General features: G+C 38.0%; 2 protein-coding genes across 17 annotated transcripts in view; one reads left to right on the forward strand and one right to left on the reverse strand.

The window, feature by feature from the left end:
- Positions 1-24,617, reverse strand: part of ZNF567 (zinc finger protein 567) — a 120,446-nt gene that overhangs the window by 78,783 nt on the left and 17,046 nt on the right. Inside the window, exons 1-4 of one of the 16 annotated variants that reach the window (XM_025269863.2) lie at positions 5,709-5,858; positions 3,005-3,074; positions 584-710; positions 212-307 (exon numbers count right to left, since the gene is read on the reverse strand). In XM_025269863.2, coding sequence (XP_025125648.2) covers positions 212-307; positions 584-710; positions 3,005-3,074; positions 5,709-5,785 — 370 coding nt within the window. In that variant the 5' untranslated portion in view covers positions 5,786-5,858. The other 15 variants (XM_025269875.3, XM_025269871.3, XM_025269866.3 and 12 more) reach the window with 15 other exon arrangements.
- Positions 6,036-24,617, forward strand: part of ZNF529 (zinc finger protein 529) — an 87,039-nt gene continuing 68,457 nt past the window's right edge. The window contains 4 exon segments of the mRNA XM_045163251.1: positions 6,036-6,169; positions 7,324-7,447; positions 20,607-20,700; positions 21,672-21,798. Coding sequence (XP_045019186.1) covers positions 20,692-20,700; positions 21,672-21,798 — 136 coding nt within the window. The 5' untranslated portion in view covers positions 6,036-6,169; positions 7,324-7,447; positions 20,607-20,691.

Below are 24,617 nucleotides of genomic sequence, written 5' to 3' on the forward strand. Positions count from 1 at the left end.
TTTTACTTCTGACAAATGAAGGGTTCTGGAGATGGATAATGGTGATAGTTGCATAACTATGTAAAAGTACTTAATGCCATGGAACTATATGCTTAAAAATAGTTAAGATGGTAAATTTTATGTATATTTTACTGCAATTAAAAAATACAGATCTCCAAAAATACTCAAAGATATCAACTACCTGAGTCCACTGGACATTATACAGACTCACCTAGGTAACTCTGACTTTGAAAAAATTTCTCTGTTGTCCATAGTTCTTTTCCTTGTTCCAATTTGCGGATCATATCAGGCTTAGTCATGTGAAATCCTGATAATAAAAAATAAGACTTGGTCTAAGAAGCTGTTGGGCTTTAAAACTATTGAAGGAAGAGAAAGATACAGCTTCAAGGTGGTTATTAGACAAGGCTATTAATGTCCTACCAAAGTTAATACCTTGCACTAGGCAAGTGAGGACATAATCATGCTTTCTATTAACAAAAAGATTATTCATCACCTCTGATCTTTGAAATTCAAAGTTCCACATATTTCAGAAATTCTTGAAAGGAGATGCATGACACTGAAACATGTAAGGAATTTTCCTTACCCACAGAGATGAGGTGACAATAGTTTTCCAACATGACATCTCTGTAGAGCGCCTTCTGAGCAGGGCCCAGTTGCTGCCACTCCTCCTGGGTGAAGTCCACAGTCACATCCTTGAAGGAAACTGATCCCTGTAAGGGCATACTCCAGTTCATCCTAAAGTAATTGGAACTAGTGAGAACTAGACACTGGAGACCATGTGCAGTGGTCAGACCTGGTTTTCTTGTGTTTTGTACTGTAGAAAATTCTCTCTGCAAATACATTCAACTGTATTTACCTATTATCTCATGCTAAAAATATTTGAGATCATGCTCTTTGGCTTGAATGTGATCGTTTGCTTGGTGCAGTGAAACAAATAAAACCTTGACCTTGCTCATAAGAAGTTACAGGCTAAAAGAGGGGCATATGCATAAATATTTATACTCAATAGATATTATAGATGTGATGACAGAAATATGTACAAGGGAAAATACTATAGAGTATTCTAAGATTCTGGATTCTAAGATTTCACTGAAGACATAAAAATTTTGTACTCACAATGAATTTATCTTGTTGCACAACATGTCAATGGGCTTTTAAAATTCATTGAGAGAGTAAAACCAGTTAGTAAATTCAGGAAATAGCAAAAAGTACAGTATGTTAGGAAAGAATCTTTGGTCTTAAGAAGAAAAAGTGTATGGAGGAAAGTAGTGGGCATATTTATGTAATAATACTGTATTTTTTTTCTACAGAGCAGTAGTCTTAAAAATGCTCTAAGTACACTCCCAACATATAAATCATTAGTTGGCATTAATAGCAATCCACATTGTTAACAATTAATGCTCTTGAATGTAAACTACTAGTATCTTCCTCCTTTTCAGTATATTGTCTTGTATATTTTGTACACATGTCTTTTGTAACACATGCCCTAATTTGGATCTACTGCTTTATGGAGAATTAAAAACGACGAAATGTTAAGTCAGCACATATGTGAAAAAACTTGTATTTTAGAGGCAATATTCTTGAACACTAGAGAAGGCTTGAAGTGTGTTAGGTGGGAAAGATAAGTACCCACTGTTGGAGGTCTGTCTGAGATTAAAGTGGTATTAATGGTCTAGACAGGGGACAATTGTTTGTTCCATGGTAAATTTCAATAGAATTGGGCATCAATTACTTGTAGAGTAGAAAAAAAGACAGGTATAGCTCTTAGGTCATCTGCATAGCAAGTGGATAGGTGCTGAGACTAGAAAAAGGAAATGGGAAGCAGGAGAAAGAATAAGCTGGACCAGAAGTGATAATGAAGTAAACCCAGGTTGTGTACTCGAAATGTCTATGGAACATACAGGCAGTGATAGCTGTGGGAGGCTGGATATATGGTTCTGATACTCTGGATAAAGGTCTAGGATGGAGAGCAGTATCTGAGGGTCACTAGAATCACATCAGTATAACTTTTGGAGTGAATGTGATTGTACATACACAAAAAGAGACACAGAGGAGAACAGAACCAGTTGGCATCTGGGGAAAATCCAGAATGGCATTTTAAAAATTGGTAGATAAAGAGGAATTTTTTGAAAGAAAAATATGGGAAGAGGAGAAAGTACCACCTTTGATTCAAGAGTAGGCTATTATCTCAAAAGGGAATGAACACATGCATCTTCTTCTCCTGCATCCACATATAAAAATTAGAAGAAAGTAAAAAGATAAGAATACATCTATAACAGCATTGAAGTACAGAAAGGTTTTTCACTGGTGGGCCACAGTTTGTAGGAATTGCTGACAAACATGGATAAAACAGAAAGATCAGAGAGGAATGTGAAATTTCAGTTTTCTGTATAAGCTTGCAAGCAAATCTCTATCTTAAAAACCTCACAAAACAGGAAATCTAATCACAAAATAATAATGTGATCTATTAATTTTACCTCTCACCATACCATTGCAAAACCTAGGTCAGTGGAGATTATCAAGGTTTTGCATCTCTGCTCCTCGACTCCTCACAAATCTAGATCTCAAATCAGTGTCTACACAAGATAGATTCATTCAAGTAATATATTCCCATTTAAATCAAGATAATACATTTCTGTTCCAGCAGTACTTTCATGAGAAGACTATGAAAGGAGATGATGAATGATACATCCAATCAGTATGTGAACATGGGCTACAACTAGAAAGTGCATTTGGGAAGGCTGAAGTCTATCCTGTTGGAACGAGAGAAACAGAATAGGGCTGTAACTAGGGTGAGGCAGGTGAGACATATGGGCACAAAATTTAGGGCTGGACAGCCCTGAGAGTCCCTCTTAAATTTTGTATGTAGGCCACTTGCTTGCCCTACTGGAAACCAGTTTGATGGTAGTAAGTCCCAATACCCAGAAAATTTAAGAATAGGGAAGCAAATGTTCACATAACCTAAAAACAAGTTATTTCAGAAAGAGAAGAAACATCATCTCACCTGAAGCATGGCTTTGATGTTTGCAGATGAGCCTTCTCTTTTGTGCTCTTCTTTGGAAAAGGGAAGAGTCCTGAGAAGGCAGAGATGGGAAGATACAAGGAGCCATGTGAAACCAGATTTGACTTAGATCTCTCAGAATAACTCAGTTAAATCCGCATCTATTTTCAATTTTGGCACTTGCTCACTCTGTGTACCCCACACAAATCCAGGACAGAGATTAGTAGGGAAATGGACCAATCCTGTTCCCTTATCAATGCCAGAAACCTAATCTCCCGGTGAAAGAGAAGAGATTCTGGGGAATCTGTTGTAGCTTGGAGAGAGGGAATATTGTGTTTTTCCCTCTGCAGCTCCAAGTAATGTCTCCCATGGAAGACAAATTTTCAAATCGTTCTTCATGGACTTCCTACCAGTTTACATTATCAGCAGTGCATGAGAACACCTCCCCAAACCCTAATGAATGCAGTTGAAAATAATTTTAATCTCTGCCTGTCAGATATATTTATGTTTGAAAGTGAAAGTGAAGTCGCTCAGTTGTGTCCGAGTCCTTGCAACCCCATGGACTGTAGCCTACCAGGGTACTCAGTCTGTGGAATTTTCCAGGCAAGACTACTGGAGTGGGTTGCCATTTCCTTTTACAGGATATATATGTAGACATATACATATATATGGCTCTAATTTACATATTTCTTATATGAGAATAAGGTCCTTTTATTTCTTTTCTGTGATAACATCTTATAGTATATTTGTTTTTCTCATGGTGGTGTTTATTTTCTAATTGGTTGACATTATCTCTTTTTTCAATTTAATAAATTAACCTTTTACCTATTTTAAGTTGAAAATAATTTTTAGCTGCTCATGTGACTATTAAAATGTTTTTGCCTTGTGAAGATTTCTTCCCTATACGTATTCTTTAGCAATACTATGTACTAAACAGTCCATATTTTCTCAGTTAATATGAAATGCCATCTCTACCATTATTACATATCCCTACATACTTGAGAATATCTGGATTTTTCTATTTAATTTCTCATACTTGAGAATATTTGGATTTTCTATTTAATTTCTCTACTTCATCTCTTTATTGATTCACCTGTACATTCTAGTTAATTAGCAATTATTGAAAATTAACCATTATTTGTTAGTAACTTATAAATAGTTTAAGTGTTAACTACTAAACAATACTTTTTAGTAATACAAGTATAGCAATAGAAATTGGTCTTTCCACTTTGTAGGTTTCCAGGCAGAGAAGAGAATATTTTGTTAAATGAAGTCTGATGTATTGATTGTTACAGTCAATGTTTTAATTAGCAAAATAATATTTTAATTACTAAAATGAGATTGGTCTTAAGATTAAAAGTGTACCTAATACTTTTATTTCATGGAATGCCTGAAGAAGCTATTGACCTTGCCATAGATTTCATCCAGAAGCAGGAAACCTTATTTGTGTATCACTGTTTAAAGTGCTGCTAGTGTGTGCTCAGTAGTGTGCAAGTCTTTGTGACTCCATGGACTGTAGCCTGCCACGTTCCTCTGTCCATGGAATTTTCCTGGCAAGAATAATACTGGAGTGGGTTACCATTTCCTTCTCCAGAGGATCTTCCCAACGTAGGGATGGAATCCCCATCTCTTGGGTCTCCTACATTGGCAGGCAGATGCTTTACCACTGTGCCACCCAGGAAGCTCCCTGAAAATGCTAGTTATGGGTAAAAAAAATGTTTTGTTTTGTTTTTTCTGCATGCTACCCATAGAACACTAATCATTTAAAAACATTGGTTTTAGTTAGTATGGGTTTCCCTGGTGGCTCAGATGGGAAAGAATCCTCCTGCAATGCAGGAGGCCTGGGTTGGATCCCTGCGTCGGGAAGATCTCCTAGAGACAGGAATGGCTACCCACTCCAGTATTCTTGCCTGGAGAATCCCATAGGCAGAGAAGCCTGACGGGCTACACTCCATAGAGTCACAAAGAGTTGGACACGACTAAACGAATAATGAATGCTTCCCTGTTGAACCTTACCATCTGCGAATTATGAAATCTTACCTCTTCCTTTCCAGTACTTATACCTCTATTTTAGTTGCTAAGTTGCTACTGAGTTACAATTTTGGAGGCAGACTTAATGATCTCTATTCAGATAATCAAATCTTTACCTGGTCAGACAGAGTTTCTCAATCAAAAAAACTATCACAAAACAGTAACAGTAGGTTACAAACACACGCAGAGTTAAATTCTATCACTTCAGAAAAGCACCATAGCACAGGCACCCGCGTTATCATTCACAATCTCTGACAGCACATTAATAATTACAGGCAAAGTCACAAAATCACATCACAAATCATTTCGCGTCTCCGTAGTCACCTGCGGTCTCAAACAGGACTCACACCTAATCGGAAGAGAGGCACATGCAGAGGAATCCACACGCAGCGACGAGACTCATTCAGTTTTACACACAGTCAGCCGCAACATGTACAGAGCAGCAGCACGCATCCAAAACGCTGCAGGTTGGGTACAGGCGGCCGCCTCCATTTGGTACACACACACCCGCTGTGTGAGGCCCTGCTCCTAGCGATGGAACTCCCTCGGGGTCAAAACAGACAAAAATCTCCCTTCGCAAAACTCGCTCCAGGTCACACAAGATTGTCACCTTCAGGGTCACGCCCACAGGCCACGCCCGAGGCCGCGCTCTCACAGAATTGAGTGTCTGGTTTACCAAGGGCCCGGTTCCGGTTCCGTCCTCATAATTACAGGCTCGGAGTGGACTCCCGGCTTCCCCCCTAGGCTCCCCATCAGGTACCGCTTCCCTTGTCTGCTCTCCTGGGCCGGAACTCCCAATTCACGCCCCCTCCTCTGGGCCCCTAAGACCTACCAACCTCACCCCAGCCAAGGTCGTCTGCGCCTGCGCACTCCCGCACTGGCGGGCGCTCCCAGGAGTCCACGCGGCGGCGCGTTAGCAGCGGCGAGGTCCGGGCTGCCGGCGCTCTATCTGTTTTTGCCAGGGTCCGCTTTTCAGGGTTGGACTACGTTTCTCACAGGCCCTGAGGGCACGAATGCACTTCGGCCTCTGGTTCATTTTCCCCTAACCTTGTAGTCATAGTTTGCTTAGTGGTGAGTGGCGGTGACTCGGGTCTGGATATAGGAGGAGCTCACTGCTGGAGTCCTGAAGTTTCCCAGGTACGGATGCGGCAGGTAGAGGCGGGAGCCTTAGTCTTTGCAAGTCACCTGCTGAGGAAGGTGATTGTGGCTGTGACTGTGTGACAGCGTCAGCGTAAGATGTGGTTATAAGTGCTATGAGGAAGAGCGAGAGCGAATGCGTGAAGGACGGGACCAGGCTGTGCATGCGGAGGCTCTGACTGGTCCAGGTTAAGAGCCTAAGAATGTGGGCGGGGCCTTATTAATGACCCTGGTCGGCGGCGACTGTGAAGCGTTATATACTGTAACTAAGTAACCATTTGGCAGCACTATTCTAACAGGCTACAGTCTGATCACTCCCGGCCTAAGGACATCCCAGGTGGCCCAGTTGCTAAGATTTCCAGGCTTCCAGTGCAGGGGGCGGGGCTTGATCCCCGGTCAGAAAAGTAGTTCCCACATGCTACAAATAAACATCAAGCTACCATCACCTTTATTTAAAAAAACAAAACAAAAACTGGCCTGATGTGGCTTTTTCACTTTTAGTAGGGTAGAGCTTCATTTTTGTAGTTCTAACGTTGAGGAATCCGTGGACAAGATCCCTGTGTGGCTGTCTGTCCTGTTAAGACTCTGAGGCCCTTGTTATCCACAGAGACCCTCAGTTTTAAAGCATGGCCCCTGTTCCCTTCATCAATGTACCCTGACTCTGTTGTCTAGCTTAAGAGCTTGATACACAGGCATTCAGTACATTAAGTGTAGCCTGTTCTGGCACTAATTGTCAATTCCATGGTTTTCTTGGAATTTGTTGGAATTCTGGGTTTTCTTTCATTGCCTCTGTGTTTTCACTTTTAAGAGCCAGATTACACCGGAATGCTAGCTGCACAAAAATAGCATTCTGGGTCTTCAATATATTGAGAGGTAGAATGAAGGTTGAAACAAAAAAAAGCACATTTCTGTGTTTGTTAGGGCGATTTTAGAGCTGGAATTACCCCTAAAGCAGGGTGCTGGGAAACCATGATATTAAGGCATCAAGAGTAAAATTTCTGCTTCCAAAGATTCCTCTTGGAAGCTCTGTGGTGGCAAGCTGCATACTGCAGACATACAGTATTTTCTTAGCTTTGTCAACAGGAAACGTCGGTGAACATAGAAACAGATTCTGGTCCTAGGCTACAGTTAACTGATTTTTCTTTATGATACAGGGAAGGATCAACAGTATTCCAGTCTTTCTCATTCTTCCACTGGGTATATTGAACATTGATGATGGAGGCTTGCTAGCAATGAAGATTGTGTTCTTATTTAACCTGTCCTGGTATGAAAGGCCTGGTATGTCATGATTCCCTTTCTCCTCCAAGTTTTGCTGTATTCTAAAAGAAGAGCCATGAAAGGAAAAAAGTGTTGCAGTCACACATCTCAAAGCCAAGCTAGAGGTCATTTTTGAGCTTTTTTGTTTCATGGAATGAATTAAATGCCATGCCAAATAGTGACTAATCCATTTACCTGGTCTCCAGGCCTTCTCTTCTTAGTTAATGATAGTTATTCATACCATGAGGATGGATCCCCTTCTTTCCCAGTTCCTCATCAAATGCCCTTCCAACAGTTAATTTTTGTATAACTACTCACCAGCACCTTGCCCGTGTGCTCTTTTTGCCTGAGTAGATTTATGACACAGAAAGAGTCCTCTGTTACATGGTGATTTGTTAAGGAGGAGACCAATGCTTAGGCAGAATTACACATTAGATACTCTAGATTTTATTCAAAGACATGAATGGGGTAATGGCAAGGAAGGAGAAGGTTTTATTTCAGTAACAGTCTTCAGTAAAAACAGTCTTCTGTTTTGGAGGCCTTTAAGAATATTATCATCCCCTGGAGAAGGAAATGGCAACCCACTCCAGTATTCTTGCCTGGAGAATCCCATGAACAGAGGAGCCTGGCAGGCCACAAAGAATTAGATACAACTTAGTGACTAAACCACCAAGAATATTATTGGGGATATGTACAGAGACATCTTTTTGAAGGGCAGACATTTTTTCCCAAAGGTTTAGGAGATTTATGTGGTACCAGCCAGTTCTTGTATAAGATTTGCCATCATTTTTTTCTTTTTTGAGTCACATAATTGTGTAAACTGAGAGTCAGTACTATATAATGGTCTGAGTCTTGAACAGAGGTTAGCAAACCATGACCCTGTAAGCCAAATCCAGCTTGTAGCCTATTTTTTTTTTTGTATGGACTGTGAACTAAGACTGGTTTTTAACATTTTTCTGTCACTGAAAGCATATCAAAAGGAGGACGATATTTCATGACATGAAAATTACATAAAATTCAGATTTCAGTGTTCATAAATAAAGTTTAGAATTTTGTGAAGACAGTTTGTGGAAATTTGTTTTCTCTCTTGTTATGTTAGCATCTACATAATATCCTTGATTTTGTCTTTTGGCTCACAAAGTCTAACATATTTACTATCTGGTTCTGAGAGGGTAACAGGCAGGAAGGCCAGGGGTCTCCAAATGGAGAAAATAGGCTGCAAGTGTCAGACATTTTTTATCCTTCTATTAAGCAGCAGGAGGAAACAAACTAGTGATATATATATATTTTTCCTTTCTCTATACAAATTTAAAAAGAGGTTTCTCTTAAAATACTGTGTTGTCATAATGACACCTGGTTCCACCTGAAGTGATCTTTTCTCAAATCTTGAGTTAACCAATGTACTTTTCTTATGGAAATATTTGTCTTAAGCTATGTTAATATACTATGCATTTACCCCAGACTCTGTCTTCAAGTCAGTTCTGCCCAATTGACAAAACATTGTTCCCCTACTCTGTGTAAATAAAACTATTTGTATGGTAATCTGCCTTTCCACAAGATTCAAGTCAATCGTTTTATGGCCATTCTCTGAGTTTTAAGACATTCCTTTCTTTCATTAAGAGACCACTAGTAACTATATAACATCCAGCTAAAGACTAGCAGAGGGGTATTCTTTTTCCCCCCTTCTGATGCCTATGTCAGAAGCTTTCTCTATCTCCTTTATAATTTAATAAAGCTTTATTACACAAAAGCTCTGAGCGATCAAGTCTCGTCTCTGGCCCTGGATTGTTCTCCCCTGGAGGCCAAGAATCCCGGTGTCTTTTCATGGTTCAGCAACAACCTTTCAGTTCTTTACAGAAAAATTTACTAACCTTTAATTGCAGAGTCCACATGGTGCTAGTGGTAAGGAACCTGCCTGCCAATGCAGGAGACGTAAGAAGTGTGGGTTTGATCCCTGGGTTCAGGAAAATCCCCTGGAGGAGAGCATGGCAACCCACTCCAGTATTCATACCTGGAGAATCTGATAGAGGAGCCTGGCAAGCTACAGTGTATAGGGTCGCAAAGTCAGTACACAACTGAGCGACTTAGCAGGCACATATGCCACATCCTGTACGCCTTGTGTCCTCAGAATCTTTCTGATCATTTAGGGCTTTCCTGGTAGCTCAGCTGGTAAAGAATCTTCCTGCAATGCAGGAGACCCCAGTTTGATTCCTGGGTCGGGAAGATCTGCTGGAGAAGGGATAGCCTACCTGTTGCAGGAAGGAGGACCCCTTCCAGGGCCCGAAACTGGGCTCTTGTCTAACACTCGGAAATGAATTGTCCTAGGAGACACATGTGCTGACAAAGCAAGAGATTTTATTGGGAAAGGGCACCCGGGCGGAGAGCAGGAGGGTAAGGGAACCCAGGAGAACAGCTCTGCCAGGTGGCTGCAGTCTCCGGTTTTACAGTGATGGGATTAGTTTCTAGGTTGTCTTAAGCCAATCAGTCTGACTCAGAGTCCTTCCTGGTGGTGTAGCCTTGTTCAGCCAAGATGGATACCAGTGAGAAGGATTCTGGGAGGTGGTTGGACATGTGGTGTCTCCTTCTGACCTTTCCTGAACTCTTCCAGTTGGTGGTGGCTTATTAGTTCCATGTTCCTTACCAGGACCTCCTGTCGTAAAACAACTCCTGCAAATGGTTACTATGATGCCTGGCCAGGGTGGATGGTTTCAATCAGTGTGCTTCCCTTAACAACTCCCCCCTGAGAGACTTCATACTCAAGATACTTTTTGGGAATTGGGGCACAGGTCTCTTTCTTTTGTAACTTCTTTCTGTTGTGCATGGGTGTAGGCCTGCCTAACAGAGCAAAAGTCTCTCTCTACTAGATCTAAGTCAAGGTATTTTTTGTCTGAAACCAGCATTCATCCTTGTAATAGCAATTTAGTTTGAAACTTTTGGCTCTTCTCAGAGACGAAATAGACAGGGGCCAAACAGGAGACCTAACAGGGTGGTCATCACTTATCCGCAGAAACAGGAGGCAACATTTGGGGTGAGCGCTGCAGGGTTTGTGACTTTTTTTTTTTTGATTGTTTGGTGATGAGGCAACAGAGCTGTATTTCAGGAATCTTGTGTTTAGTCTGAAGTTATCATCCTCCACCTGGGTGGGGGCTCCAGTTTCACAGAACTCAAAGACATTGTTATGCATATTTCTTTGAGTAGGAACCAGGACCCTGTCTGGAGGCTGTACCACCATTTGATTGTTTCCCCTCAGTTCCTGTATCCCCTCCCTTCCCTGATTAGCAATTGTTTGAATCTACCCTTTGGAACTCAGGGAAGGTCAAGGAGGCTGAATGGAGCCTATATCTTACAGATAAGATATGGAGAACATGGAACAGATCTGTACTGTAGGGCCTCACAGAGTTTTGCCCAGTATTAATTTAGTGAACTAGGCAACTATGAACTATGACTGTGATAACTTCCTGTCAAAATGGGGCATAGGACTGTATCAGCTTGGCGAATACACACTGAATTGGAAGTATTTCTCAGTTCCATGTTCTAGATCTGAGTCTTGTATGATTAAGATCTTAATTTCTTGGTCTGCCATTTTGGTGTAACAGACCCAATTAGAAGTGGTTGGAGGAGTGATAACTAATTTTAATAGACAAAATAAATCTAATTTCTTTTTAGAAGAATAGGCCTGAAACCCAGTCTGGACCTGGGACTTTGGGGAGACTTGTAGCCAGGTAGTCAGTTGTCTAGTTTTATAAAAAGTAAGGTTGCAGTTACTAGCTTCTAGAAGACATTGTTTTGAGAATGGTGGCATCCAAGCCTGACACGACTCAGAAACCTCAAGTGTTTAGGAATACAAGGTCTAATCTGAAAGTATACCCATAATTTGGTCTTGGAGTATGGAATGAAGCAGGGCAAAGGCTAATAGAGTTTTGCCAAGAGAACGCAGTGGTCATAGCAAACACCCACTTCCAACAACACAAGAGAAGACTCTACACATGGACATCACCAGATGGTCAACACGGAAATCAGACTGATTATATTCTTTGCAGCCAAAGATGGAGAAGCTCTATACAGTCAGCAAAAACAAGACGGGGAGCTGACTGTGGCTCAGATCATGAACTCCTTATTGCCAAATTCAGACTTAAATTGAAGAAAGGAGGGAAAACCACTAGACCATTCAGGTATGACCTAAATCAAATCCCTTATGATTATACAGTGGAAGTGAGAAATAGATTTAAGGGACTAAATCTGATAGACAGAGTGCCTGATGAACTATGGACGGAGGTTCGTGACATTGTACAGGAGACAGGGATCAAAGACCATTCCCATGAAAAAGAAATGCAAAAAAGCAAAATGGCTGTCTGAGGAGGCCTTTCAATTAGCTGTGAAAAGAAGAGAAGCGAAAAGCAAAGGAGAAAAGGAAAGATATAAGCATCTGAATGCACAATTCCAAAGAATAGCAAGGATAGATAAGAAAGCCTTCTTCAGCGATCAATGCAAAGAAATAGAGGAAAACAACAGAATGGGAAAGACTATAGAGATCTCTTCAAGAATTAGAGATACCAAGGGAACATTTCATGGAAAGATGGGCTCAATAAAGGACAGAAACAGTATGGACCTAACAGGAGCAGAAGATATAAAGAAGAGGTGGCAAGACTACACAGAAGAACTGTACAAAAAAGATCTTGACCCAGATAATCACGATGGTGTGATCACTCACCTAGAGCCAGACATCCTGGAATGTGAAGTCAAGTGGGCCTTAGAAAGCATCACTCCAAACAAAGCTAGTGGAGGTGATGGAATTCCAGTTGAGCTACTTTAAATCCTGAAAGATGATGCTGTGAAAGTGCTGCACTCAATATGCCAGCAAATTTGGAAAACTCAGCAGTGGCCACAGGACTGGAAAAGGTCAGTTCTCATTCCAATCCCAAAGAAAGGAAATGCCAAAGAATGCTCAAACTACTGCAAAATTGCACTCATCTCACACGCTAGTAAAGTAATGCTAAAATTCTCCAAGCCAGGCTTCAGCAGTACGTGAACCATGAAGTTCCAGATGTTCAAGCTGGTTTTAGAAAAGGCAGAGGAACCAGAGATCAAATTGCCAACATCCGCTGGATCATGGAAAAAGGAATCGAGTTCCAGAAAAACATCTATTTCTGCTTTATTGACTATGCCAAAGCCTTTGACTGTGTGGATCACAATAAACTGCTTTCCTTCTAAGTTTCCCTAATTGTGACTTATCCACTTTCCTGGTTCTAGGCCTCCCCTTCCCAATTAGTAACAGGGCCAGAGAGATGGACAAGTTATCTTTTTCTAAGCACCCTTTACCTTTCCAGTTAATATTCCCATACCCATTCGGTAAATCATTCAGTAATCCCGTGTGCTCTACTTTTGAAAGGAAGGCACAAAAATAGAACTCGTGGAGGATAAATGAAGGGCTTATTTTAGAATGTGATTTGTTAAGGAAGAGATCTGTGGCTAGGTATAATAACATAGCAGATACCTTTAATTTCCAAATAAAGCAAGTAGGAAGTGGTTTGACTTCAATTAGTAAGTGAAAAAGTTGATTTTGACATTTAGAAGTGGGTATATGATTGGAGTTTTGTGAAGAGAGGTATGTGTGTACAAGAGCAGGGAGTTTTTCCAGAAAATCCATGGGGAGTGTTGAGTGGTGATAACCAAGTCTTGTTTGAGATTTGGCAGTAGACTTAGTTTCAGACTATATATCGGTGTAGACTGTGATAGGCAGTATGGTATAGTGGTATTTGAGTCTAAAGCAACACTAGTGGAAATATAACAAAAGCCACTTATGTAATTTTATAATTTCTATTGAACACATTTTAAGAAGTAGGAGGAAACATTTGAAATTAATTTTGATAATGCATCTTATTTGAACCAATATATCTAAAATATTATTTCAGCATAAAATGACATAAATAAATTGAAGTATTTTACATTCATAGCTTCCTACTAAGTTTTCAAAATCTAGTGCATATTTTATTGTTACAGAACGTCTCAATTTGGATACTAAATCTTCAGTGGTTAAGGTGAAGTATGCGTGCATGCATGTTAAGTTGCTTCAGTCGTGTCTGACTCTTTGGCACCATATGGACCATAGCTCGCCAGGCTCCTCTGTCCATGGGATTCTCCAGGCAAGAATACTGGAGTGGGTTGCCATGGCCTCCTCCAGAGGATTTTCCCAACCCAGGGATCAAGCCCATGACTCCTAGGTCTCCTGCACTGGCAGGTGAGTTTTTCACCAGTAATGCCACCTGGGATGCCCAAGGTGAAATATACTCACATCAAAACAATAAAATTGTGTTTAACTGAAAAACATTTTATATTGCTTTTCTATTTTAATTAAAACTAAATTTAAAATTCTGTTGCTTGTTCAAACTCACCATATTTCAAGGAGGTCAATAGTTATTCAGTTCAGTTCAGTCTCTCAGTCGTGTCCGACTCTTTGAGACCCCATGAACCGCAGCTCGCCAGGCGTCCCTGTCCATCATCAACTCCTGGAGTCTACCCAAACCCATGTCCATTGAGTCAGTGACGCCATCCAACCATCTCATCCTCTGTCGTCCCCTTATCCTGCTGCCCTCAATCTTTCCCAGCATCAGAGTCTTTTCCAATGAGTCAGTCAGCTCTTCACATCAGGTGGCCAAAGTATTGGAGTTTCAGCTTCAACATCAGTCCTTCCAATGAACACCCAGGACTGATCTCCTTTAGGATGGACTGGTTGGATCTCCTTGTAGTTCAAGGGACTCTCAAGAGTCTTCTCCAACACCACAGTTCAAAAGCATCAATTCTTCTGCGCTCAGCTTTCTTCACAGTACAACTCTCACATCCATACATGACCACTGGGAAAACCATAGCCTTGACTAGATGGACCTTTGTTGACAAAGTAATGTCTCTGCTTTTTAATATGCTGTCTAAATTGGTCATAACTTTCTTTCCAAGGAAATAGTTATTAGGCTCTCTATTTTGTAATTTCTTGTTATAAAATGTTCATAATAATCACATCAGTGCCTTATGGATTTTATGAAGATTGAATACATTAATCTGGGCATAGCCCTAGAGCACTTGCTAAATACATTGTACTTAATTAAATTCTCAAGAAAAAAAAGTTGCTATTATATGGAGATTCTAAATATTCCTCATAAATTTCTTAACTAAAGAGTAATGAAAATATGAAGTTAATTTTAATGAGGACTTAGAATTTTTAACAGCCAGATTTGTGCAAATATCCATAATAGAAATTCTTAAGGCAATTTAATTCCATTTTGGTGCTCATAAAGGACCACAAATCTGTTGAAGTTATGTTCAAAATTATTCTATATAGTTCCTAACTTATTTTTTGGTATGTTTGGTTTTGTTTGCAGAATATCTGTTAACTTCATGGATTTATATAACTGTATATAATCTTAAAAACTAAGTTAATTACATTACATAAATGTGATATAATACCATGCAGATAAGACAAACTTTTTACATAGGAAAAAGAACACTCTTAATTATTAATACTGTATATGAATCTGTTTTACTAAGATTGCATTTATAATCAATCTTATATATCTAAAATGATATTAGTTTTTGAATAATAAAGTTAAAAAATTAAGCCATATATAATAAGTATATCCCTGCAGAAGGGAATGGCAACCCACGCCAGTATTCTTGCCTGGAGAATCCCATGGACAGAGAAGCCTAGCGGGCTACAGTCTACGGGGTCACCAAGAGTCAGACATGACTGAGCTCACAGCACAATAAGCACATATGCTGTACCAAATACATTTCGGCCTCTTTTACATACATATTCTTATTTAGTCTGAAAATGCTACTACCATCTTTAATTTTGTTAATTCAAGTATGTGTATAGTGAATGTATCCTATTGCATTGGTGTGATAAAAGGATGTTCATAAGTTTTTAGAAGTAATTTATTTCAGTCACAAATTTCCATCATGTTCCCACCCATTTTGAAGATCTTTTGTGCTCATTATGTTCCTAAACAAAAGGAAAGCTTATCTCCAACTCTGTTAAACCTTTTATGTAGAAATAGCTCTTTTATAGATGGGGACACAGTGGAAACAGTGTCAGACTTTATTTTTTGGGGCTCCAAAATCACTGCAGATGGTGATTGCAGCCATGAAATTAAAAGACACTTACTCCTTGGAAGGAAAGTTATGACCAACCTAGATAGCATATTCAAAAGCAGAGACATTACTTTGCCAACAAAGGTCCGTCTAGTCAAGACTATGGTTTTTCCAGTGGTCATGTATGGATGTGAGAGTTGGACTGTGAAGAAAGCTGAGTGCCGAAGAATTGATGCTTTTGAACTGTGGTGTTGGAGAAGACTCTTGAGAGTCCCTTGGATTGCAAGGAGATCCAATCAGTCCATTCTAAAGGAGATCAGCCCTGGGTGTTCTTTGGAAGGAATGATGCTAAAGCTAAAACTCCAGTACTTTGGCCACCTCATGCAAAGAGTTGAGTCATTGGAAAATACTTTGATGCTGGAAAGGATTGGGGGCAGGAGGAGAAGGGGACGACAGAGGATGAGATGGCTAGATGGCATCACTGACTCGATGGATGTGAACTCTGGGAATTGGAGATGGACAGAGAGGCCTGGTGTGCTGCAATTCATTGGGTCGCAAAGAGTCGGATGTGACTGAGCTACTGAACTGAACTAAACTGATATGTCTGATGGTGGAATTGATGCAGGTTGTAAAATATTCAATTTTTAAGGAACTTATAAGTCAATAATTACCCACAATCCCACCATCTAGAAATATCATTGTTAATAACATACATTCTTCCAAAAATTTTCTCTCTAGGTATGTGGGGCTTTTTAAATTTTTTTGGAGACATAAATAATATGTAACGTTATATTAGTTTCAGGTGAACAACATGATTCAATATTTGTATATATTTCAAAACGGCCACAATAAATCTGTTTCAACATTCATCACTATACAAAGTTACAAGTTGTTTTTTCATTGTAATAAGAACATTTTAGATTCAGCAACTTTTTTATTCTCTTAGCAACTTTCAAATATACAATACAGTATTATTAACTATAGTCATCATGGTGAACATTCATCCCCATGATTTATTTAGAATTAAAAGTTAACTTTTTGACTACCTTTACCCATTTTGCTCACCCTCTCACCCCCCATCTCTAGCAGCCACCAATTTCTCTTCAGTGTCTAGGAGTTTGTCTTTTGTTTTTTTAGAGTTCATATATTAGTAAGATCATACAGTATTTGTCTTGCTCTTACTTATAGTGTCTTCAGGGTTCATCCATGTTTTCACAAATGGCAAGATTTTATTTTTTATGGCTGAATAATATTCCATTTGTGTGTTTGTGGGTGTGTGTGTGTGATATTTTCTTTATGCATCCATCCATCCATGGACAGTTTCATTATTTTCATTACTTGCTATTATAAATAATGTTGCATGAACTTGAGGGTACGTAAGTCTTTTTCAGTCAGTGTTTTAACTTCCTTAAGAAAAATACTCAGAAGTGCAATTGCAGAATCATATGGTATTTGTTTTAAATTTTTTAAAGGACCCTCCATTCTGTTTTCCACAGTGGTCTCACCAATTAACATTCCCATGAACAGTGAACAAGAATTCCCTTTCTCTGTGTCCTCACCAGCATTTGTTACCTCTTGTTCTTTTGATAATCACCATTCTAAAGGTTGAGATGAGGTTTCATTGTGGTTTTGATTTGCATTTCCCTGATTAATGATGTTGAGCACCTTTTCATGTACATGTTTGGAATCTGTGTTCCTTGGAAAAATTCTATTCATACCCTTTGCCCATTTTTTAAATTGAAGGTTTTTTCCTATTGAGTTGTATGAGTTCTTTATGTGTTTTGGATATGAACCCCTTATCAGTAATTTGAGTTGCAAATATTTTCTACTAGTAGGTTGCCTTTTCATTTTGTTGATGGTTTTCTTTGGTGCACAAAGTTTTTTAGTTTGATGTGGTCCCACTTGTTTATTTTTGTTTTTGTTGCTTTTTTCATGCTATATCCAAAAAGAATCACAGCCAAGACTGATGTCAAGTTGTTTACCCATGATATTACCTTCTGGGAGTTTTATGGTTTCAGGTTTTATGTTCAAGTCTTTAATCCATTTTGACTTTATATTTATGTATGGTGCAAAATAGTGACCTAGCTTCATGCTTTTCCATATGACTGTCCCTTTTCCCAATACCATCTGTTGAAGAGCCTGTCCTTACTACATTGTGTATTGGCTCTTGTGTCATAAATTGACCATAAGTATAATACTTGGGTTTATTTTCTGAGCCCTTTATTCTATTCCATTGGTCTGTGTGTATGGCTTTTTTTTTTAAAATAACATACTGTATTGATTACTATAGCTTTGGAATGTAATTTGAAATCCAGCTCTTTTTTTAATTCTTCCAATCAATGAGCAGAGGATAGCTTAATTTTTCTGAGTGCTCATTATAAGTCTATAGAAATGCAACTGATATTTGGTGTATGGATTTTGTATCCTGCAACTTTACTAAATTTATTACTTCTAAGTTTTTTGATGGAATCTTCAGGGTCTTCCTGTATATACTACTATTTCATCTGCAAATAGTGACAGTTTTACTTCTTTTCTCATTTGCATACCTTTTATTTCTTTCTTCCTATTTTAGAAAATGTAATTGCTGTGGCTAAGACTTCTAATTCTGTGTTGAATAAAAGTGGCAAGAGTGGGCATCTTTGTCTTGTTCCTGATCTTGGAGGAAAAGCTTTTAACTTTTCACCATTAGGTATGATATTTGCTATGAACTTGTTATTATGCTGAAGTATGTTCCTTCTATATCCACTTTGCTGAGTTTTTATCATAAATTGATGTTTAATTTTTGTCAAATACTTTTTATGCATCTATTCAGGTGATTATGTGGGTTTTATCCCTCATTTTGTTAATATGTTGTATCATATTGTTTGGGGGATGGTGAGCCATTCTTGCATCCATGGAATAAATCCCACTATCATGGTATATGATCATTTTAATGTATTGTTGAGTTCAGTTGGCTAATATTTGTTGAGAAATTTTAAACCTGCCACATAAATCCGTTATGTGAAGGAGAAGAAATATGTATGTGTACTGTCTTTTATAATTACATAATTACCTTTACTAGTGCTCTTTGTTTTTTTTGCATGAATATGTATTACTACCTGGGACTTACTTTTAACCTGAAGAACTCCCTTGAGTATTTCTTTAAGACAGGACTGCTAGCATTTAATTAAGTCCCTCGGTTTTTCTTTATCTGGTAATATCTTTATTTCATCTTCACATTTGAAAAATAGCTCTTGATTGAAAGTTTTTTTGAGCACTTTGTATATATTATCCCATTGCCTATGGTCTCCATTGTTTCTGTGCAATGTCATCAAGTAAACTTATTAAGGATTCACTTTTAAGTGACAACTAATTTTCCTTTCTGCCTTCCAGATTCTCTCATGTTTCACGATTTTTACCATGATTTGTCTGTTTGTAGATCTCTATGAATTTATTCTATTTGGTGTTCATCAAGCTTTCTGGATATATAGATTAATATTTTTCAATTAATTTAGGAACTTTCATCCATTATTTACTTGAATATGTTACAATACTCCTTTACTCTTTTCTGTTACATCTATTACAAGTGTGTGCTTAATGGTTTCCAACATTTCTCCGAAGCTCTTTTCATTTTTCTTGTTTTTGTGTTGTTGTTCTTCAGGTTGCATGATGTGTATCAAGATACCTTTAAGTTTGCTAATACTTTTTTTGTCTACTTCATATCTACTGTTGAGACACTCTAGTGAAATTTACATTTTGGTTATACTTTTCAACTTTAGTATTCAGAATTTACATCTGGTGATACTCAGTTCAGTTCAGTTGCTCAGTCCTGTTTGACTCTTTGGGACTCCATGGACTGCAGCATACCAGACTTCCCTGTCCATCACCAACTCCCTGGTGATATTAAATAACTTCTGTCTCTTCACAGATATGACATTATGATCATACCTTCATTTACTTTAAGCATGTTTATTGTTTATTTGAACATATTTATAGTTGTTACTTTGAATTCTTTGTTCAATCTAGTTGTTTTCACAGTCAGTTTCTATTGTTGGTTTTGTTTTTGGTTTATAGGTTATATTTTCCTGTCTCTTGTTTATGGAAAGTTGACATTTTTAGATAGTTGTTTCAACTGTGATAGTTTTGTCTCCTTCCCTTCTTGTTATTGTTATTTATATTTATTTAGTAACTGGCTAAATTAAGTGAAATCTATCTCCCCTATAGTGTAAATCTCTAATGTTGCTCCTTGGGGTATAGACTTGACTATTACACAGTCACCCTTGGATGAAAGTGGTTTTGACAAGGCTCTTTGAATGTCTCTTTACCTGACCACACCAAGCTGTTACGATTCCCTAATTGTGACTGATGGCACTATTATTTTCAGTAATGTCCTGGGGATACACTGCTTCACAGACTAAGGAAATCAAGTCAATATTTTAGATTTGTTCTGACAGTAGAAAGGGCTCCCCAAATATCTTTCTCTGATCCCTTCTGACAAAAATAGCCTGCCTACAGTTTAGCATTTATCTCCAATGAATTTTTCAATCTTTATAGCCTTTCACTAACCCCAATAGCTTTTCACTAAAATTTCCACTGTTTTTGAGAATGTCCTTATCCTTGAACTTCTCCACACTCCATTGCAAATGGAGAGGGATATGGAGGGGGTTGCTCAGTAGTCTTAGGTCTCAGCTTCCCTCTCTTGGCATGGAACTCCTACCCCATGAGCCAAGGCAAAGATGATTGGAACCCCAGTATTCTCAGCAGTGCCACACCCAAGGTACAGCCTACAGTTCTCACCTGGCTGCTAGGCAGTTGCATCCCTTAGTTGCATTTGCCTGAGCAAAGGTAGCTGGGGGCAAATGAGAAATGCTGATGTTCTACTCCTCCCAGGGAGATAGTTGTCTGACTGGGAGCAGGGACTGAGGAGGAGTGAGGAAGTTTGTGTCCTTAGTTGTACTAGTTTGGAATAGAATCTTTTTCTCACTAGGATGGAGGGATAAGGAAGGGTGCAGATTAGGTTCAGATACTGCAGACTTTTACAGTTCTTAGTAAGTTTTACTAGACTTTCTTGAACAAATGTTTCTTCATTTGCTTTGTTTTTATATATAATTTTCACCAGTTTCAATGGGGACAGTCTCCATAGAACTCCTCATGCTGTCATACCAGAAGTGGAATTCCTCGATCAATTCTTTACAGTTCTAACCATGGACCATGTAAGTTGCTGTTTCTCTCCTTTGTGAACATTTCATTTATCTGAATCTTCCAAGAAAACAGCTTTAAGAGCCTACCCCCCACATCCTCATGAAAACCCCCATTTTCACTTTCTAGTGAGAGTTGGGAGTCAAACAGCACACTGTACCTTCTATGTGCCGATCTCTTTTCCAAATAATGTTCAGTATTCCTATGTGTAGATTTTTTGTTCAGAGCAGTTATGGGGTAGAAACAGAATCCCCAGAGGGAGGCATTTACCATCCTTTTACATACTCTTGAGAAAAAAAGCAAATGGATCCATTTAATGACATATGAGCAAACTCTACTTCTGAACAGACCTGATTTTCCAGGTAGACTGGATTTGATGTTGACCAGTCTCAGACATAAACAGTAGATTATTATTGATTTCAGAATTGGAGAAGACCTTATCCAACCTATGTCTAAATATAATTAAGGCAGATATATTTTCACCAAGCACACTACTCTGCAGCCACTAAAAAGCACTTAATAATTTTTCATTAGAAGTTATAATTCTTATATAATATGAAATGGTGATTAACAGTGATGAACTTGGGGTTGTAAGAAATTTTAAAATATTGTTCATACCCTATTTTCTTTCTTTTTTTTTTTTTCATACCCTATTTTCTAAGCTATATATTTTTCCTGTACTGAGGAACAAGGATGTAGAAATTCATTATCATTGATAATTCATGCCACAGGCATGTGACATACAATGTTCATTTACAACGTTGTGTTAATTTCTGCTATACAGCAAAGTGATTCATTTATACAAATACATATTCTTTTTCATATTTTCATTATGGTTTATTACAGGATATTAAATAGTTCTCTGTGCTATACACTAGGCCCTTGTTGTTTATCCATTCTATATGTAATAGTTTAATTCTTTTTTATCTTTTAGTCAAAAATGTTCCCTTCAATTTTACATGTAATATGTGGTTTCTTGTTTTAGGAATTGGTGACATTCAGGGATGTGGTCATCAGCTTCTCTCAGGACGAGTGGGAATATCTGGATTCTGCTCAGAGGGACTTGTACTGGGATGTGATGATGGAAAATTACAGCAACTTGGTCTCATTGGGTAAATTTGGCTGTTCACATAAATTAGAATATGTTCTATAGACTATCAGTTGACATTCAGTTAACTCAATGCTATTTTTTAAGACACTAGATGAATTTCTTCTCCAAGTTTCCAAATGCATGGATTGAGCATGGTTTTGGAGATGACACCTCCTTTTAGAACCTTCACCATTCTTCATATAATTTGTATGAATTCCCTTCTTAGTTTCTTCATATAATTTCTGCCTTCCTTGATACCCAGAGAGCTAGATATGATTATAGGATACATAGAGTATATCCTTTAAGGTATCTATTGTATTTTGTTTGAGCCCAGAATTGCTTTAAATTCTTTATATTATTTCCTTACCCACCTCTGGGAGAACAGCTAAGATACTGTCTTGATTTGATATGATTATCAAAAGAATAATTTATGTTGTTAGATTGGCAAACAGAATTCATATTCATTGCCTGATACAAGTATTGTCTTACACCTTCTACGAGGTTAAAGAACTTTGCATTTAACATTAAGTCAGAATTCTAGCAAGGACCTCTTAATGTTTTAGAAAGCTACTTGTTTTCCTCTCAGCTCATGTAGTTCTTGCCTTGTACCAGGCCCTGTTTTAAGCCCTTTTAATATACTGAGTTACCTAATTCTGCAACACTATGACATAAATACTACTTGCATTATTTTTCTTTGAAGAGATTGCTAAGATGAATATTTAGGCTACCTCTCCAAGGTTACATGGCTAATTAGTGTCAGAAGGTTTTATTATGTTACATTTCTGTCTTGTAAGCAGGGTGTTCCATTTCTAAGCAGGTTGTAACTACCTTATTGATGGAAAGAAAGTTGCTCTGGAGGGTTGTGTGGGATGTGACAAGTAAACGGGGCCAGGAAAGTAAAGACTTGATGAAACAAGGAAAGTCATCACCAGAGTAAAAAGCCTAGCCTGTCTAAGAGGAGGCAAGCCCCTGTGATGTTTTGGGGAAACTCCACTTGACTGACCTCTTCTTTATGTGTCATGGGTTTGTTGATTTTTATTAGTTTAGTATACTTTAACCCATCACAGCCTTTGATTGTTGATACCTAGCTATATAAATACTGAGGAATTCCTTACGGATTTTGGTGTACCATTGACTTGATTCTTTATTTCTTGAATATATTATTGCTTTCTGAAGTTTTCCTAGGCTCAGTCTATATCTTCCCTATCCTAGACCATACACCTGAATTGGTTAAAAGTGAGTTCTTCTGGTCTTCCATGTTTTATGTGTTTTGCTTCTTCTTTAAAAAATACTAGCTATAAATTTTATTTAGTTGTTTACTTAACATATTTTAGTACACAAATTATTTTTCCCCCTTTTTCAATTCTTGCATTGTCAAAATGGTGGTCTCCTTGAGATAATTTTGGTGTCTTTTGTCATGACTCATTAATATTATAAAATTTTTGCTTCTGTCACAACCGTCAAGGGCATATCTTCTACCTTCCCTGCTCCAGGTTACGGCTCAGATCTTTATTTTAGGAGCCCTGGCTCATTACCTGGCTTACTGCCACAACTTAGGTAACAGGCATGCTTTTTTTTCATGGGAGGTAAGTCTTTGACAATTTTATCTCTTTCTAGCAAATTGTTCTTTTTTCCCCCCAACTTTTATGACATCTAGGGTTTTCACTATTTATTTACCTACAAAATAATTTATGTCAACATTTTCAAATTGATTAGCAGAGGAATCTAATATCATTTTAAAAAATACCCTCTGTGATGGTTCTTTCCCTTCTTTGTTATTTACATTTTATATTTGTTAATTATACTCTTTACATGTTTATAACTCATCACATTCTGATTCTGTATTTATTCAATTCTCTCCTCACCTTTTCTTTAGGTCACTGTGTTCTCTTCTATCTTCTTGAATGGGATGTATACACTGGTTATTTTCATTCTTTCATTTTAATTAATATAAACATTTAAATCATTTCTTTGTGACTAATGTTGTTTCATGGATTTTCAATATGTAATATTTTCAGTGCCACTACTCTCAGAAATTCCAATACATTTCCACAACAACTGAACAGTTGTTTGATAGAAAGCTTCTTCATTTCTAAAAGGAAGTACTTTTAATTTACTGATACTGGCATTCATTTATGATTTTACTGTTGCAGTCATATAAGATGTTTGCATTATTTCACCTTATTTATACATAACATAATTAAGTCACAGGAAATTATTTTTGTTCTTTATCATACAATGTGTATCAGTCACTTTGGATTTTCCTCAGGTTGTTCCCTCACTGATTGCCAATCTCCAGCTAGGTCCAACAGATTGTTTGTTACAAGGTGCCTTACACTATTTCCCACCTCCACCTCCCTTTTTTCTCACCTCCTACCTCCACTTTTACATAGCATTTCAGCCACAGCTTTACTCAGAACTGCAGAAGCCTTAAAATATGGTATATACCTATTATAATATATAAAACACTGATATTTGGGGGGAAATATAGCAATGGTTAGTTTTTGAGTATAAGAAAATGGAGTATTTGGGAAAGAGCATGAAGGAAAACATGTAAATATAAACTAGGATTTCAATAGGATAGATGAATAATAGTGACAATACTACTGAAGAGAAGTAAATAAAACATCATCTTTATTGATATATGGGATAAAGAAACTCATGAGTTTGCATAGGAGGAAATTAATAGCAATGATGGAGATAATATGTATAAGTAGAGAGGCAATGAGAAAACAATCATTTATAAACACTTATATATATACATATGTCTTACTATATTAGAAATTTCATATGTATATAAATTTGTGTATATAAAACCACTATAGTATAGTGTGATATTTT

Source organism: Bubalus bubalis, chromosome 18, assembly GCF_019923935.1.
Source record: "Bubalus bubalis isolate 160015118507 breed Murrah chromosome 18, NDDB_SH_1, whole genome shotgun sequence".
Classification (NCBI taxonomy): Eukaryota; Metazoa; Chordata; class Mammalia; order Artiodactyla; family Bovidae; genus Bubalus; species Bubalus bubalis.